Below are 18,702 nucleotides of genomic sequence, written 5' to 3' on the forward strand. Positions count from 1 at the left end.
AAGTGGCCCAAACATGTGGCGTGGCCCTCTTCAGATCTCGCAGTCGAACCTGCTCCGTTGCCCCAATGGACCTGCATTCTGAAACCATCAAATGGGCTAGGGTGCCTGCACTTTTCCTGCTGAGGGCATCGGCTACTACGTTGTCCTTACCTGGATGGTATAGGATGTCATAATCATAGTCCTTGAGGAGTTCCATCCACCTTCTCTGACGCATGTTGAGATCCTTCTGGGTGAAGATGTGCTTCAAACTCTTATGATCGGTGTAGATCTGAAAGGTCTCTCCATACAAATAATGGCGCCAGGTTTTTAAGGCGTGTATGATTGCGGCAAGCTCCAAGTCATGGGTAGGGTAGTTCTTCTCATGATTCTTTAGCTGTCTAGACCCATATGCTATAACCTTTCCATGTTGCATCAGGACACAACCTAGGCCCAGATAGGAGGCATCACTGTAAACTGTGTACCCTCCTGATCCACTCGGTAGAGCCAGGACGGGTGCAGTAGTCAGCCGCTTCTTCAATTCTGAAAAACTCCTTTCGCAGTTCTCATTCCACTCAAACTTTGCATTCTTCTTTGTGAGTCGGGTTAGAGGAGCTGCTAAACTAGAGAACCCTTCGACAAACCGGCGGTAATAACCTGCCATCCCCAGGAAACTGCGAATTTCCTTAACTGTTGTCAGCCTTTCCCAACTAAGTACCGCTTCAACCTTTTCGGGGTTCACTGACACCCCTTCCTTCGATATAACATGTCCTAGGAAGGCGGTTTGCTCGAGCCAAAATCCACACTTACTCAACTTTGCATACAACTTCTTTTTCCTGAGTACCTGTAGGACTTGGGCAAGATGATGAGCATGTTCTTCTCTACTTTTTGAGTAGACTAAGATATCATCGATGAACACGATGACAAATTGATCCAAGAACTCTCTGAAGATCCTGTTCATTAGATCCATAAAGATGGCCGGGGCGTTGGTTAGCCCAAACGGCATAACCAGGAACTCATAGTGTCCGTACCTGGTTCGGAATGCCGTCTTGGGGATGTCTTCTGCTCTCACTTTTACCTGATGGTAACCTGATCGTAGATCTATTTTAGAAAAGACCTGTGCACCCTGCAACTGATCGAAAAGGTCATCAATCCGGGGAAGAGGGTACTTGTTCTTAATTGTTACCTTGTTTATCCTTCTGTAATCAATGCACAGTCTCAACGTTCCATCTCCCTTCTTTGCAAAAGTAACCCCGGCACCCCGTGGGGAAACGCTATGTCTAATGAAACCACTGTTTTGTAGCTCAGTGATCTGTTTCCTTAGTTCTTCCATCTCGATGCGGCTCATTCGGTAAGGAGCTACCGAGATGGGCTGGGTTTCTGGCTGTAAGTCTATGGTGAACTCGACCTCTCTGTCCACTGGTAGACCGGGCAGTTCATCCGGAAATACGTCTGGAAAGTCTCGGACTACTGGAATCTCTTGGATACAAACTTCTTTCTTGGGTTTACCTAGTTAGAGAAAATACAAGATTAAGGCACTGGGAATTAAGAAAAAACTTGCCATTAGGGGAAATCAGTACTGAATAATTTTATTAACTTGTAAATGGCTCCTCGTTGGGAGGATTAAATATAATCTTTTTGTTAAAGCAGTCTATGGTGGCATGATACGCCGCTAGCCAATCCATTCCTAGGATTACATCAAAATCCCCCGTGTCTAACCCTATCAGGTCTACCCTCAATTTTCTATCTGCTATCTCCACGGCACATGCCCTGTAGACAACCTCTCCTAACAATGTCTCCCCCCCAGCGGTAGATACAAGCAATAATGAATCAAGTCTATCAGGTGATACACAAATTTTGGAAGCAAGAACATGTGAAATAAAAGAATGTGATGCACCAGTATCAAACAAAACATGAGCAATGTGGCCAGAGATAGTATACATACCATGTACCACGTCCGGGTCTGCGTCGGCATCCTTCTGGGTAAGGTTGTAAACTCTGACCTGGATTGGAGGCCTCCCTTGATTCTGGTTCCTAGGGCATTCCCTTGCATAGTGCTGGGCACTGCCGCATATGCGACAGGTGTTGTTGAGGCGGTAGCAGGGTCGGTCCCCATGATCCCTGCCGCAGTACTGGCAGATCTTCCCACGTGCTGCCCCCGTAGCCTGAGGAGGGGCCTGGACGGCGGGTCTGGGCCTCTTACTGGGTTGGACAGGCATGGTAGGTGCTGGCCTGCGGAGCGGGACGGAGGGTCAGGAACTTCCCGCTAGCTGAGGGCGGGTGTCGAAGCTCCTTTCTATGATCTGCGCCTTTGCCAGGACTACCGAATATGTCTCGAGCTCCATCACCAGTAAGTGCTGTCTGATCTCCGGGCGGAGACCCCACTGGAATTTCCTGGCCTTTCGGCCCTCATCCATCAATGTCTCCGGGGCATGTCGGCCCAGCTCCAGGAACTTACGGGTATATTTCGACACTGTCATATTTCCCTGGACCAATTGAGCAAACTCCATTTCTTTTAGATGTTGGATGTGTTTAGGGAGATACTCCGCATGGAAGGCCGCTAGGAACTGCTCCCAAGTAGCTAGTGTAGGCAGGGTGGCCTGCTTGAGCTCCCACCAACGTACTGCCTCACCTACCAGCATGTAGGAGGCAATGGCAGCCCTCTGCTCAGTAACTACTCCCAAGGTCTCGAAAGCTCTCTCAGTCTCTGCCAGCCAGTATTGGGCCTCTTCGAAAGAGGATCCCCCTGAAAAAGTAGAAGGGTTCAGCCTTCTGTACCTCTCTATGAAGCCGGGGTCGATCAAGGAAGGAGCGGGGTCCTGAGGTAGAGGGACTGGGGCCGGCTGAGGGTGAACTGGGGGACCCTGTGGTGGCACCTGCGGATGTGGTGGGGGCACTGGAATGTGCTGTGGCGGCACCTGCTGGTACCGTGGCTGTGGTACCGGGTCGTACCGCGGCTGTGGTGCCGGGTGGTACTGTGGAGGAACAGGCTCCTGCCGGGGTGGCTCGTGATCAGCCTGCTGGAGCGGGGGCTCAACCTGCGCTAGCGAAGGAGGTCCGGGTAACTCCCTTCTCTCCTCTTGCCTTTGCTGGGCAGCTACGAGAGCCTCCACCATCTCAAATAGTCTGTCTAAATCCTCCCGAAGCGAATTATCTTGGGCCGCTCGGTTTAGTGGGGGCCTTCCTCTCCTCATTCCCGTGTACCTGCATTCACAAGGAATGATTGAGTAACGATATATAGGTGAGTATTATTCTTAAGGCACTATTGTGTAAGGGATGGGTCCGAGGAAACCTGGCTCTAATACCAATTGTAACGGCCCCAGAAATTTAAAATGAAATGTATATTAAAAATATCAAATGCGGAAGCGAAGTCAAAAATTTGATTAACATCCCTTACACTAAAACAAAAAACGTGCTCACAAAATATAAAAGATCAAACTACCTAAAGGAGAAACTTGAAAGTAAAAGCTACGAATATGACTATGGAGTCTTTAGGCGTCCCCTTCGTCGTCCTCCTGCGGAACTGGCTCGGGAACAATGTCTTACTGATCTGAAATGATTAAATAAGGAATGAGCTACACTAGCCCAGTAAAGACATCACGATATCTCACCGTCACGGAGGTAAAAGTGGGTAGAAAACACAAAAAGACCAATGGAGCATAATTTACAACAAATTCTTTTATCAATAATAAATTCTTCACCATCCACCTACCTCGGTGAAATTCATAAAATAGTATACGAAAGCAATAACATTATCATCATCATGAAATCATATATAAACTGTATAACATAATACTTATCAAGCCTTTCGTAATTCAATCGTTACACAACATATTTTTCTCATTTACCAACCCACTAGTATCCATGGGAATCCATAGGGGTCCCGCTACCCGTTAACCCTTAACACTTGAAATCATATTCAGGGCTGTCCCCATACCCCGTCCGGTATGGGCGCCAAAACTATAAACCTCATTACCCCATCTGGTATGAGGGTGAAACAGGCCGTCCCCATACCCCGTCCGGTATGGGCGCCAAAACACATAAGATCTCCATACCCCGTCCGGTATGGGAGACCACAATCCCGGTAGGGTTCCCTACGGACCCGGTCCGTCCACCATCTCCCAGGATATCTAGTCAGCCTGACTACATTATACAATTACCCATTTACATAATCTTTCATCATCCTTTCCCTCAGTCAGCATTATCAATCCACATACAAACAAGCAAAACGGTAATTTATGCCAAACAGACAACATACAGCATCAATATCCCAGTCATTCAATCCATAATCAGTAAAACAGTAAAATATGCACACGAAACTATAAAATGAAAACATCCAACCTCATACTGCATTTAAAACTGTAAAACAGGCCAAATAACAGTTAACCGACAAACACACTAGACTCGGGCTCCATTAGCGACCTTAAGCAATTTCACACATTCGTTGATTCATGAAATACCGTTTTATCATTTATTGAACTTTAATACCGTGATAGGAAATAGGGTGAGGGGTCCTTACTCGTTTCGGGATCTGAACACGGCTTTACGGTGCGCCTACAGGCTGTCCCTAATTTTCCCTGAATTTTTTTCGGGGAACTGAAACGCACTACTGGTACCTGCACGTGTTCCAAAAAAATCCCAAATTAGGCCCAGGGCCCCTTTTTGGCCAATATCGCAATTCCGGCACGGCGCCACCGCCGCTTGCGGCGGCGATTCACCTCGGTTTAGCCGTTTTCGGCCGAATTCGACCACACTTGCATCGATTCTTGCGATAAAACAACCCTAGGGCCCTTGGGGGGGCCAAAAAATTACGAAAAACCGAAGCTTACTGGCGGCGGTGCTCTCGGGTGCGGCGGCTCTCTGGTGAAGTTCGTGTTTTGGTGATTCAGCTCGGATCAACCTGTAGAGAAAAGAATGATGATCACGGTGATATAAAAATTGCATCAAACGGAGGCCGGAAAGGGCCTCATCGGAGGCAAAAACCGAGAAGGGGCGCGGCGGCGCCGCTGGATTTCGGCCGTATTTTCCGGCCGTTTGACCGGGATTTTGGCTCCGATTTGGCCACAGGAGAAATCAGCGTGGAAAAACGAGTCGGGGGTATGAAATTTACCTCGATCGGCGGTCGGAAATCTTCCCGGTGCGGCGGCGGCCGGCGTCTCCGCCGTCTGTTTCATCTTCTCCGGCGAGGGCAGACGGCTAGGGTTTTTGTGGTATGGTGTGGGGGTTCTATTTATACCCTTTTGCCTTTTGATCTCAGCCGTCCATTTTGTTTTAATCTGGGCCGTCCGTTTTTTGATTAAATCTGGGTCGTCCGTGCGATTTCATCTGGGCCGTCCGTACGCCCGCTTGATCTGGGCCGTCCGATAGCGCGTACACGGATCGCCAACGTGGTCCGTCCCTGGTCGACGTGGTTTTGCCACGTGGCAGGTCCTAGTTGGCCGGGACTGCTGACTGGGTCTACTGACGTGGCTGCTGACGTGGCTTTTTTTTTTTTTCTCTTCCAATTCCTGGGCGTTACACGAACTCCTTCAAAAGCTAGTAAAGGTCTTCCTAAAATGCTTAGTTGTCTACTTTTCGTTTATTTCTTTAATTTTCGTTTATTCTTTTAGAAAGAACATTCTCATAACCCTATTGGGTATTTAAAACTATTATATAATGTAAACTTTAACTCTATTATTCCATTTTGGCATTCAATTTATAATTTTATTTCGTTTTAAATTTCGGGCCACTACATGTGGTATTCAGTTTAAAAATCTTTGTCCAAAATTTTCAGTCCATTATGGTTTGTGTTCGTTCCAATTTAATCCGAACCAATTAATATTTTTTAACATTTAAAATTATAAATATATAAATATTTATATTTTAAAAAATAACTTTTTAAGCAAATTTTGGTCCATTTTAATTTAAGAACATATCAAACTTGGTCTCATCGAGTCTGATTCTAGAATGATGCTCACCTATACTTCAAGTTTAAATTCTTCTCCTTTAAATTCTTCTTTTTCATTAATAACAACTAATTCATAAGTTATAACGTTCAATTTTATCATTTCTCTTTATCTTTCTTGAATAGTAATTAAAGAAAAAACGGTTTTCAAGTCCTATGTTTCATTTATATATTCCATAGTAAACTTGATGAGGAATTTTGACTGAATTAAGGAAAGTTCTATAATGGGATTTTCAAAGTAATTGCAAATATTTTGAGAGTTTTATTTTTTATTTTTTACGATAACTTTACTTATTTTTAAGCAATAAATTACTTGTTTGGTAAGTAATACATCTTCGTCTATCCACCTCCTTCCCAATTAATAATATTTGGTTCACACACATGCTTATAATGCTAAAATATATAGACTTGTAAATCCTTCTATTTGGTAATGTAATTATTATTTTTCAATAATGTTATAATTTAATTATTTAGACAATTTATAACTTCTCTGTCCGTTATCTAAATTTTTTTTTTAATAATTCTTAAGTCTTTTTTATATAAAAAAAAAATATTCTATATCAATTTCTTTATCAGAACTAAAAAATTTACTAATTTTAAATTATATATTAAAAAAATAAGAATTAAAATGTAACTTATAAGTCAACGTTTATTTATAAAAAAAAAAATGAATGACGATTTTAAATTAATTTCTATATTAACTTTTTAATTTCATTGGTTAATTTTAAAAAAATAAAAACTGTAATTATAACTCCCATTATGTAGATATCCACATTTAAATATTGTTGAAGCATATTAATGGACAAAAATCCAAAACCACCTAAGCAATGAGTGCTGAGCAAAGGCACAAAAAGACTAGTAATGAATGATTCATGGTTTTACCAGCTCATTTTTAGGGAGCTTTTTGGCGTTCTCTCTTTCTGCTTCAAACAGATCAAACTTTACACTCCTCAACTTAATTTATAAGCACTTTTCTTGACTACTTGAAAATCACCGGACACGATAAATAAATCGTAGAAGTTGTGTTTCATCGTTGTCCATGGAAATGAGACGATTGAGTAGCGCAAGACCGATTTTGGCTGTGATTTTCATGCAGTGCAGCTATGCAGCCATGTCGATTGTCGCAAAATTTGCTCTCGATCAAGGCATGAGTCCTCATGTCTTGGTTGCTTACCGAATGGCAGTTGCTGCTCTTCTAATCGCCCCATTTGTTATCATTTTCGAAAGGTTTAATTTTCCTCCTTCCCCTTTTTCCTTGTTTTCGTGTATTTTTTTTTTTAATCTCAATAATAGAATTTAATACCCTATAACGTTTCAAGTATAACCACTATTAGTTTAAAAACAAAGCGGGTCAAATTTGATGTGCTTGATATGTTTATCGGACAGGAAAACAAGACCAAGAATGACATTTCCGATCTTTGCTAAAATTTTCTTACTCGGACTATTGGAGTAAGAAATCTCAAATATGTTATAATGCAAATTACTCCTTATCTCTATTAAGATGATGATTAATTGTTAATTAATCAAGTAATTAACCTTTATTAATATAGGCCTGTGATGGACCAGAACTTGTTCTACACAGGAATGAAGCACACAACAGCAACGTTCATATCTGCAATGTGCAACATTCTTCCTGCCATGACATTTCTGCTGGCTTGCATCTGCAGGTAAGTCCTTACACATATACATACATATATATATATATACACATACAAGCTTACAAACCTGTGTGATGTATAAGTTCAATTTGGGAAATATAAGGCTTGAGAAGGTGAAAATCAAGAAGCTGCATAGCCAGGCCAAAGTAATGGGGACTCTGGTTGCTGTTGGAGGAGCAATGATGATGACCCTGGTTAAAGGACCTGCAATTCCAATGCCATGGACAGGAGTTAAAATCTTCCATCATCATCAATCTCCAACAGATGTTACCAAACAAGATCTCATCAAGGGTGCTGCCATGATTGTAGTTGGCTGTTTCAGCTGGTCTTGCTTCATTATTTTGCAAGTAAAGATTTTTTTATTTTGGGTAATTAATTTTCCATTTTGGGTAATCAAATCTCTAATTACCCACATAAATTAACATGGGTAATTTTGAATTTTGTAGGCAGTAACATTAAAATCATACCCAGCTGAATTATCACTCACTTGTCTGGTGTGCCTAATCGGATCAGTGCAGTGCATTATACTGACTCTTGTATTGGAGAGAAAAGATCCAAAAGTATGGTTAATTTGTTTTGACGTTAAGCTTCTTGCAGCTATTTATGGAGTAAGTCATTTTATTATAAAATTATTTGGAATTAAATATAAAAATGTATGATAAAATTATGTATTTAAAATTTATATTTGAAATTAAAAAGAAAAGAAAAGAAAAAGAAATTTGAAGGTGTTGTAAATGCAGGGATTAGTGTCTGGATTGGCATATTATATAATGGGATGGGTGATGAAGAAGAGAGGTCCTGTTTTTGTGAGTTCATTTAATCCTCTAAACATGGTCATTGTAGCAATTTTGAGCTCCTTTGTTCTCTCTGAACAAATGCGCCTTGGAAGGTATGTATATATGTAAATATATATATATATATATATATTTAATCAAGAAATTTCCTTATATATATATGGTTGGTTGATTTTGCATTATTCACGTTGATTAATTAGTTATAATTGTGCATCCAAAATAATTTCCTTATTTTACTTTTTTTGTATTTTGGAAAACTTATGGAGAACATCTTTAGATCAAATTTAAAAATTTATTTGTAATTCATACTTAATCCAACTAAAACTTTATATACATACTCAAAAATAACATAATTTCTTCTTAATACCCAAATGAAGGAATTGTAAAAAAGTTCATACTTTTAAATGGGTCATGTTCGTGTCATTCTTTAGTTAAGAACCAACTGTTTGCTTTTTCCCTTCATAAGTAATAATCCACATTCAAACCATTCTCTTCTTTAAGCCATTTACATATCAAGTGGTCCTTGCACTCCTCTACTTTTATGAGCAAGCATATATGTACATGTGTATGTGTATGTGTATGTTGATGTGTGTGTATATGTATATATGCAGGGTAATTGGGGCACTAGTGATTGTTGTAGGGCTGTACCTTATTTTATGGGGCAAGAGCAAGGATGAAGCCTTCTCAGATCCAGATACTGGAAGATTACCAGAAACTCACCAAGAGATGGCTGCAGCCACCAATGAGTCAACAAATCCTGATTAGGTCAACCCTCTTCACATATGATGAAATGTAGGCCTGTAAAACAATTTCTCCCATGTATATATATATATAATTGACTGGCTGCAGTTATGGGAATGAATATTTATCAGAATTTCAATACTTTTTTCTTCATTTTTAATCTCTTCTTTTGCTTTTTTTATATAATTTTTATTCTCAATGGTGGCATTTACATTATTTTTTAATTGAATTTAAGGGGGAAAAAAGTTGGTAAATAAAAATGTGTGTGACCATTCTTTCATTCATTAATTTAGATAAACAAAATAAAAGTATAATGATAAAAATATTAAAAATAATAGTTCTGTAATTTTTTTACTTTATTATTTTTTATTGTTAATTTTTAAAAGTATACTAGAAGGCCAAGCCCATAAAATATGATATTCAATTAGCCATAAGTTTCTAAGCCTACTTTATTTGGTAGCCCAATAATATTCTTCATGAAATTTTCTGTCCAACAGAAGAAAATACACACGGCACCGTTTTGGGCAAACGAAGAAGGAGGAAAGAGTGACGGATCAACACTCACATGTTTTTGAATTATATAAAACTTTTTTTAAGAAAATTGTACATTAAATCTTTGAAGTTTTACTAATCAATAAAATATGTACTACTAAATGTAACGACCTGTTTTCTTCGTTGAAAAAGAAACACTACTCTACATACATAACCTGATAAATTTATGCAGCAGTAAGCGAAAACTTAATATTTAATCATTCCCTATACGAAATTATAAGTCATGAGGCTTACAAGATTTTTTACATTACATTGCTATAATATAATTAAATTGACTTTAAAAAAAGAACTCTTACTGTCATTAAACGTTCTTCAAAGTCTTCCTTCGACCTTGAACTTGTTCTTGATATGGACTAATCTGCATTGGAGGATGTGAATTGGGGTAAGCTTCACGAACTCAGTAAGGAAAAGAGGCAGTGCCCATAACAAAGACATACATACACTCAATCACTAAATTTTCTAAATCAGTTTATTCAGTAAACATTCAGAATTTCTTATTTCAATATTATAACTCATGGCATAAATAGTTTCGTAAATAGCATAATTCAGTATTCAGTATCACAATTTAAGCAGTAAGCAGTTCAGTAGATATTAATTCAGTATTTCAATATCATAAACTTTACTCATGACTTCCTATTCCTTTCTATCAGTTTATATCTTATTAAAAATAGTTTCACCGCACGATGCCGTTTCTGCCAGCATCAACGAGGGCAATAAGGATCTCTTCTACCACGTGAATACATTATAATTCAGTTCACAGTTTATAATTTGTAGTACACAGTATACAGTTCACAGTCCTTATCGTTTCGCCACGTTTGGCTAAAACTATATCCACGGGTAAGATTCACCACAATCACACACTAAAAGGCTACACACACACTCATCCCTCAGTGATACTGATTAAACAGATTTTCTTGTCTTTTAAATATTCTTATGTTGTTCTTTTACTAATCAGGTTCACCACTAGATGATCTACTCAAGCAGGTACCTACTTATACATCATATATGTTATACATCAACATGTCTACACAATAAGTACAATAAATACACTTTATATGTATAATTATCAACTCAAATAAATATATATGTACACGCAACACATACAACATAAATATACTTGTATATTTACACAAGATGTATGTGTATTCGATACGCAAGCACATGTAAGTTGTTCACTCATACGTACATGACCTATAATAATACATATATATATGCATCATACACACCTATAACTCGATAACTAGTGTGCTGTAACGGTCCTGAAAATTCAAAAAGAAATACATATAACAATTTGAGTGCGGAAGCAAAATAAAAGATTAAGATTAACATCCCTTACACAATAACTTAAAAGTACTGAATAATATCACGGAATAAGTTGTCTAAAAAAAATAAGAGAAAGTGAGGAAAAAAAATAAAGAAAACTATAAAGCATCTAGCATCTACTCACCGTCTTCTTGTGGATCAGGCTCGGGAACCAGGTCCTTCTGATCTGAAATGGTTAAATAAGGAATGAGCTACACTAGCCTAGTAAAGACATCACACTACATCACTGTCACGGAAGTAAAGGTTGGTAAAAAATCAAAAACAACCAATGGAGCACAAATTTTAAAACAAACGTTTATTTAAAATAAAATCACTTATCCTTTTTCTTACCCTTGGAGAACCTATGAAAACAACTTATAAAGACAATGACATCATACAGATCACAATTCCATGCATAATCAGTAACATAAAACATATCATAAATATGTATTCATTAACAATAACTGATTATCACCGTTTCTCGTTTTCACCAGCCTACTAATATCCATAGGGATCCATAGGGGTGTCTCCGTTACACGTGAACCATTCTCTCTAACTATCTTAATTCTAGGGTCGTCCTCATACCCCGTCCGGTATGAGCGCCAAGACTTTAAACCTCAATACCCCGTCCGGTATGAGGATGAAGCGGGTTGTCGCCATACCCCGTCTGATATGAGTGCTAAATGACTAAGTCTCCATACCCCGTCCGGTATGAGGCAACGTTCACGGTAGGGTCCCCTATGAACCCGATCCGTCCACCATCTCACAGGATATCTAGTGAAGCTGTCATCTTATCCATTTATCAGATCACATCCCATTCCTATTTGTCCTTAAACTCCGTCACCAAATCAAACATAAATACATAAACAAGTAACGTGCATCTAACAATGCAATCATATCTTAGATTCCCAAAATCAAACAGTAGTGAAGTAAGCAGCAATACATGCATTTAAAATCATAAAATAGATAAATCATATACCATAATGCTTTTAAACTATAAAATAAATCAAACAGGAATCGACAAAGAATAATTTTCGGTTCGGGCTCCATTAGCAACCGTAATTAATTATGCATCTCTATTTAATTTGTACAAAATACAGTATTATCATTTATTCAAACTTTAATTTCATAATACAAAATAGGGTGAGGGGTCCTTACTTGATTTGATGCCGAAAACTAAATTGTCACTGCGATTATGGGCGGTCCCTGGGTTCCTTGAATTTTTTCTCGGGAACTGAAACGCGCTTACGGTACCTACACATGTCCCAAATAACCCAAAATTCAAACCCAGAGCCTACTCAGCCAATTTTGAAATTCTGGCACGGTGGCAATCCGCCTCAGGTTGGTTGTTTTTGGCCGTTTTCGGCTGAATTCAGCCAAACTTGCATCGGTTCCTATGAGAAAACACACTTAAGGCCCTCGGTGAGCCGGAAAAATGTGAAAAACCAAAACTCACTAAGGGTGGGGCTCTCCAATATGGCGGCTCCTCCGACTCACGTTGCGATTTGGTGTTTTGCTCCGGTCAACCTGTAGATGAAGAAACGATGATCACAACGGTGGAAAAATCACATTAAACGGGAATCGACAAGGGCCTCATCGGAGGTGAAAATCGAAACACCCCGCGGCAGTGCCACTAAGCTTCGGCAGCATTTTTCGGTCAATTGGCCGATATTTTCGCTCTGATTTGGCCGTAGGTGGGTTTAGAATCAAATTTTGAGCAAAGGGTAGAATTTTTACCTCGTTTGGCAGCCGAAAATTGCTCCGGTACGGCGGTGGGTAGCGGTGGTCGGCTCCCCGGCGGCTGGGCTGTCTTCTCTGGCGAGGGGTTCTGATGGCTAGGGTTAGGGTTTGGGTACGGATGAGATTATTTATACCCATCCACTTCTGATCTGAGTCGTCCATCACTTTTAATCTGGGCCGTCCAATCGCGATTAAATAGGAAATGAATCTGAACCGTTCATCGCGATTCAATTTGAGCCGTCCGTGCGCGATTCATTCTGGGCTATCCGTGCGCGATGCAATCTGGGCCGTCCGTGCGCGTTTTTGATCTGGGCTATCCATGCGCACGGGAACGGATCTCAGCCGTTCGATCGCGCGCACGTGGATCGCCCATGTGGCTCCCTCCCGCGTGGCCTCCTGCGTCAGCGTCTCTGCCACCTGGCGCATCCCGTTGGCCGGGGCTGCTGACCGAGCAGCTGACGCGGTACAACTTTTTTAAATTGTATTTTGACCCCATGTTTCCAATTTTTCTTTTAAAAATACCCCCAGAACCCAAATTTTCACCTTTTTTTCCAAAATTATTTTTAATTAAATCCCTAAATAATTTTTTACCCCTTTTTATTATTATTATTATTATTATTTCTACTAAAATAAATTAAATTAAATTAAATTCTATTAATACTTATTTATATTTATATAGAATAAATTAAAATAAAATATAATAATAATAAGAAATAGTTGGGTGTTACACATAAAATCTGCATATACATATAAGTAACAATATGAATACATAATTATACGTCATACACAACATCATGTAGGTCTCGAATCATACATAATTGCACACATGCACATATGATGAGTTCATAGAACTCGTTGTAGAAATGTGAACAGTTTGTAAAGTCCGTAAACAAATCATTTCAATGGAAAACAAGAATTCATAAAAACATCGGGTCTCTGAATGAGACTAACTCAATCCCTTACCTACAGTCGAATCGAAAAGTATCGGAATCTTTATTGGTTCGAGTTTACCATCATCTCTAAATTCTGGCTACTGTTTAGATAATTTTCTCGTTTATGAACAAAAATACATGAGTTAAAAGACGGACATTGTGAAAATAATTAGAATACAAAAAGAAGATTGAGTTTTACCGTAGTGTGATCTCGATCACCAGAATCACTACACGCCACCTTACACATGTCCTTGTTTTGCTACGCGTCACTATCAGACCACCATTGGCCACTGTACATCGCCACGAACCACCGCAAATCGATCAAAATTCACCACAAAACACTTCGCGCACTCAAATCCCATGCGTATATGGTGAAATCGCACCGAAAGAAGCCAAGGATAGGCAACCAACCATCACGAATCTCCTTCTTTTTAGGATGCATGTCGTCGCATGATTTTCCCTCTAGTTTCCAATCGCAGAGATCATCGGTCGCATCGTGTAACACCCACTAATTTTATAATTTTTATTATTATTATTTTGATTTTTTAATTTATTTTATTTTAATTTAATAAAAATAAAATAATAATAATGATAAAATTGGGTAAAAATATTATTTGGATTTAATTGAAATTGATTTTGGAAAAAATGGGTGAAAATTTGGATTCTGGGGGTATTTTTGAAAAGAAAATCGGAAACCGGGGGTCAAAACGCAATTTAGAAAAATTGTGCCCCATCAGCAGCCATGTCAGCGGCCCAGTCAGCAGCCCTGGCCAACCAGGACCTGCCGCGTGGCAAGACCACGTCAACCCGGGAACGGGCCACGTGGGCGATCCGCGTGCCCGCGATCGGACGGCCCAGATGCGTCCCCGCACGCACGGACGACCCAGATTAAGCATGCGCACGGACGGCCCAGATGCACGCGCACGGATGGCCCAGATTCAATCAAGTACGAACGGTCTAGATTTAATCAAGATGGACGGCTGCGATTAAAATGCAAAAGGGTATAAATAAAACCCCCACACCTGACCAAAAAAAACCCTAGCCGCCTGCCCTCGCTGGAGAAGACGAACCAGACGCCAGAGGAGCCGGCCGCCGCCACCCGCCGCCGCACCGGGGAGTTTTTCGACCGCCGATCGAGGTAAATTTCATACCCCCGGCTCATTTTTCAATGCTGAGTTCTCCTGCGGCCAAATCAGAGCCAAAATCCCGGCCAAACGGCTGGAAAATACGGCTGAAACCCAGCGGCGGCACCGCACCCCTCTTCGGTTTTTGCCTCTGATGAGGCCCTTCCCGGCCTCCATTTGATACAATTTTTATATTAGCGTGATCACCATTCTTTTCTCTACAGGTTGATCGGAGCCAAATCACCAAAACACGAACCTCGCCGGAGAGCCGCCGCACCCGAGAGCACCGCTGCCGGTAAGCTTCGATTTTTCGTAATTTGTTGGCCCCCCGAGGGCCCTAGGGTTGTTTTATCGCAGGGACCGATGCAAGTGTGGCCGAATTCGACCAAAAACGGCCAACCTGAGGCGAATAACCGCTGCAAGCGGTGGCACCGTCACCGGAGCACGGCGGAGCTGCCATGCCGGAATTGCGATATTGGCCAAAAGGGGCCATGGGTCTAATTTGGGATTTTTTGAGACACGTGGAGGTATCAGTAGTGCGTTTCAGTTTCCTGAGAAAAATTCAGAAAAAATTAGGGACAGCCTGTAAGCGCACTGTAGAGCCGTATTCAGACCCCGAAACAGGTAAGGACCCCTCACCCTATTTCCTATCACAGTATTAAAGTTTAATAAATGATAAAACGGTATTTCATGAATCAATAGATGTGTGAAATTGTTTAAGATCGCTAATGGAGCCCGAGTCTGGTGTATTTGTCGATCAATTGTTGTTTGTTCTATTTTACAGTTTTAAATGCAGTATGAGGTCTGATGTTTCCATTTCTTAGTTTCGTGTGCATATATCACTGTTTTATTGATTATGGGTTGAATGACTGAGGATCCGATGTTGTATGTTGTCTTGTTTGGCATAAATTACTGGTTTGTTTGTTTGTGTGTGATTTGATGATGCTGACTGAGGAAAAAGGGGAATAAAAGGTTATGTAAATTGAAAATTGTATAATGTGGTCAGCCTGACTAGATATCTTGGGAGATGGTGGACGGACCGGGTCCGTAGGGAACCCTACCGGGATTGTGGTCTCTCATACCGGACGGGGTATGGGGACGGCCCGTTTCACCCTCATACCAGACGGGGTATTGAGGTTTATAGTTTTGGCGCCCATTCCGGACGGGGTATGGGGACGGCCCTGGAATCTGATTACAAGTGTTAAGGGTTCATGGGTAGCGGGACCCCTATGGATCCCCATGGATACTAGTAGGCTGATAAATGAGGAAAAATATGTTGTGTAATGATTGAAATGCAAAAGGCATGAGAAGTGTTATGTTATACAGTTCATATGATTTCATGATGATGATAAGGTTATTGCTTTCGTATGTTGTTTTATGAACTTCACCGAGGTAAGTGGATAGTAAAGGATTTTATTATTGATAAAAGAATTTGTTGTAAATTATGCTCCATTGGTCTTTTTGTGTTTTCTACCCACCTTTACCTCCGTGACGGTGAGATAGTATGATGTCTTTACTGGGCTGGTGTGGCTCATTCCTTATTTAATCATTTCAGATCAGGAAGACATTGTTCCCGAGCCCGTTCCGCAGGAAGACGGCGAAGGGGACGCTTGAAGACTCCGTAGTTATATTTATAGCTTTTATTTTTGAGTTTCTCTTTTAGTTAGTTTGTTCTTTTATACTTTGAGCACGTTTTTGGTTTTAGTGTAAGGGATGTTAATTAAAATTTCTATTACGCTTCCGCATTTGAAATTTTTAATACACACATTTCATTTTAAAATTCCGGGGCCGTTACAGTTGGTATCAGAGCCACGTTTCCTCGGACTCATCCCTTACACAATAGTGCCTTAGAGAAATACTCACCGATAGATCGTTACTCAACCATTCCTTGTGAATGCAGGTACACGGAAATGAGGAGAGGAAGGCCCCCACTAAACCGAGCGGCCCAAAATAATTCGCTTCAGGAGGATTTAGACAGACTATTTGAGATGGTGGAAGCTCTCGTAGCTGCCCAGCAAAGGCGAGAGGAGAGAAAGGAGTTACTCGGACCTCCTCCGCTATCGCAGGTTGAGCCCCCGCTACAGTAGGCTGATTCCGAGGCACCCCGGCAGGAGCCTGCTCCTCCACAGTACCACCAGGCACCACAGCAGCGGTACGACCCGATACCACAGCCACGGTACCACCAGGCACCGCCACAGCACATTCTAGTACCCCCACCACATCAGCAGGTGCCACCACAGGGCCCCCCAGTTCACCCTCAGCCGGCCCCAGTCCCTCTACCTCGAGACCCCGCTCCTTCCTTGATCGACCCCGGCTTCATAGAGAGGTATAGAAGACTGAACCCTTCTACTTTTGCAGGGGGATCCTCTTTTGAAGAGGCCCAATACTGGCTGGCAGAGACTGAGAGACCTTTCGAGACCTTGGAGTAGTTCCTGAGCAGAGAGCTGTCAATGCCTCCTACATGCTGGTAGGGGAAGCAGTACGCTAGTGGGAGCTCAAGCGGATCACCCTACCTACACCAGCTACTTGGGAGCAGTTCTTAGCGGCCTTCCACGCGGAGTATCTCCCTAAACACATCCGACACCTAAAGGAAATGGAGTTTGCTCAATTGGTCCAGGGAAACATGACAGTGTCGGAGTATGCCCGTAAGTTCCTGGAGCTGGGCCGATATGCCCCGGAGACATTGATGGATGAGGGCCGAAAGGCCAGAAAATTCCAGTGGGGTCTCCACCCGGAGATCAGACAGCACTTACTGGTAATGGAGCTCGAAACATATTCAGCAGTCTTAGCAAATGCGCAGATAATAGAAATGAGCTTCGACACCCACCCTCAGCTAGCGGGAAGTTCCTGACCCTCAGCCCCGCTCCGCAAGCCAACACCTACCGCGCCTGTCCAACCCAGTAAGAGGCCCAGACCCGCCATCCAGGCCCCTCCTCAGGCTACGGGGGCAGCACGTGGGAAGATCTGCCAGCACTGCAGCAGGGATCACGGGGGCCGACTCTACTACCGCCTCAGCAACACCTGTCGCATATGCGGCAGTGCCCAGCACTATGCAAGGGAATGCCCGAGGAACCAGAATCAAAGAAGGCCTTCAATCCAGGGCAGAGTTTACAACCTTACCCAAAAGGATGCCGACGCAGACCCAGACGTGGTACATGGTATGTATACTATATTTGGCCACATTGCTCATGTTTTGTTTGACACTGGCGCATCACATTCTTTTGTTTCACATGTTCTTGCTTCCAAAATTTTTGTATCACCTGATAGACTTGATTCATTGTTGCTTGTATCTACCGTTGGGGGGGAGACATTGTTAGGAGAGGTTATCTACAGGGCATGTGCCGTGGAGATAGCAGATAGAAAAATGAGGGTAGACCTGATAGGGTTAGACACGGGAGATTTTGATGTAATCCTAGGAATGGATTGCTAGCGGCGTATCACGCCACCATAGACTGCTTTAACAAAAAAGTTGTATTTAATCCTCCCAACGAGGAGCCATTTACAAGTTAAATAAAATCATTCAGTACTGATTTTCCTTGATGGCAAGTTTTCTTAATTCTCAGTGCCTTAATCTTGTATTTTCTCTAACTAGGTAAGCCCAAGAATGAAGTTTGTATCCAAGAGATTCCAATAGTCCGAGACTTTCCAGACGTATTTTCGGATGAACTGCCCGGTCTACCAGTGGACAGAGAGGTCGAGTTCACCATAGACTTATAGCCAGGTACCCAGCCCATCTCGGTTGCTCCTTACCGAATGAGCCGCATTGAGATGGAAGAACTAAGGAAACAGATCACTGAGTTATAAGACAGTGGTTTCATTAGACACAGCGTTTCCCCTTGGGGTGCCGGAGTTACTTTTGCAATGAAGAGAGATGGAACGTTGAGACTGTGCATTGATTACAGATGGATAAACAAGGTAACAAATAAGAACAAATAACCT

The 18,702-nt window shown here is 41.5% G+C and overlaps 1 protein-coding gene across 1 annotated transcript; it reads left to right on the forward strand.

Moving 5' to 3' along the window:
* Positions 1-7,307: 7,307 nt before the first annotated feature.
* LOC110824038 (WAT1-related protein At2g39510-like) lies at positions 7,308-9,137 on the forward strand. Its single transcript, XM_022054545.2, has 6 exons — positions 7,308-7,369; positions 7,471-7,587; positions 7,682-7,925; positions 8,025-8,186; positions 8,319-8,467; positions 8,984-9,137. Exons 1-6 carry the CDS (start codon positions 7,323-7,325, stop codon positions 9,135-9,137), a joined length of 873 nt encoding a protein of 290 aa, XP_021910237.2. The 5' UTR covers positions 7,308-7,322.
* Positions 9,138-18,702: the final 9,565 nt, after the last annotated feature.

The sequence above is a fragment of the Carica papaya genome, chromosome 2 (assembly GCF_054855325.1).
Source record: "Carica papaya isolate Zhongbai chromosome 2, ASM5485532v1, whole genome shotgun sequence".
NCBI lineage: Eukaryota > Viridiplantae > Streptophyta > Magnoliopsida > Brassicales > Caricaceae > Carica > Carica papaya.

Bases quoted from the DNA above. Each gene is read 5' to 3' on its own strand.
- LOC110824038 (XM_022054545.2), top strand. From the start codon at position 7,323: ATGACATTTCCGATCTTTGCTAAAATTTTCTTACTCGGACTATTGGA. The intron at 7,926-8,024 runs GTAAAGATTTTT...TGAATTTTGTAG, and splicing joins CTTGCTTCATTATTTTGCAA to GCAGTAACATTAAAATCATA. The intron at 8,468-8,983 runs GTATGTATATAT...GTATATATGCAG, and splicing joins GAACAAATGCGCCTTGGAAG to GGTAATTGGGGCACTAGTGA.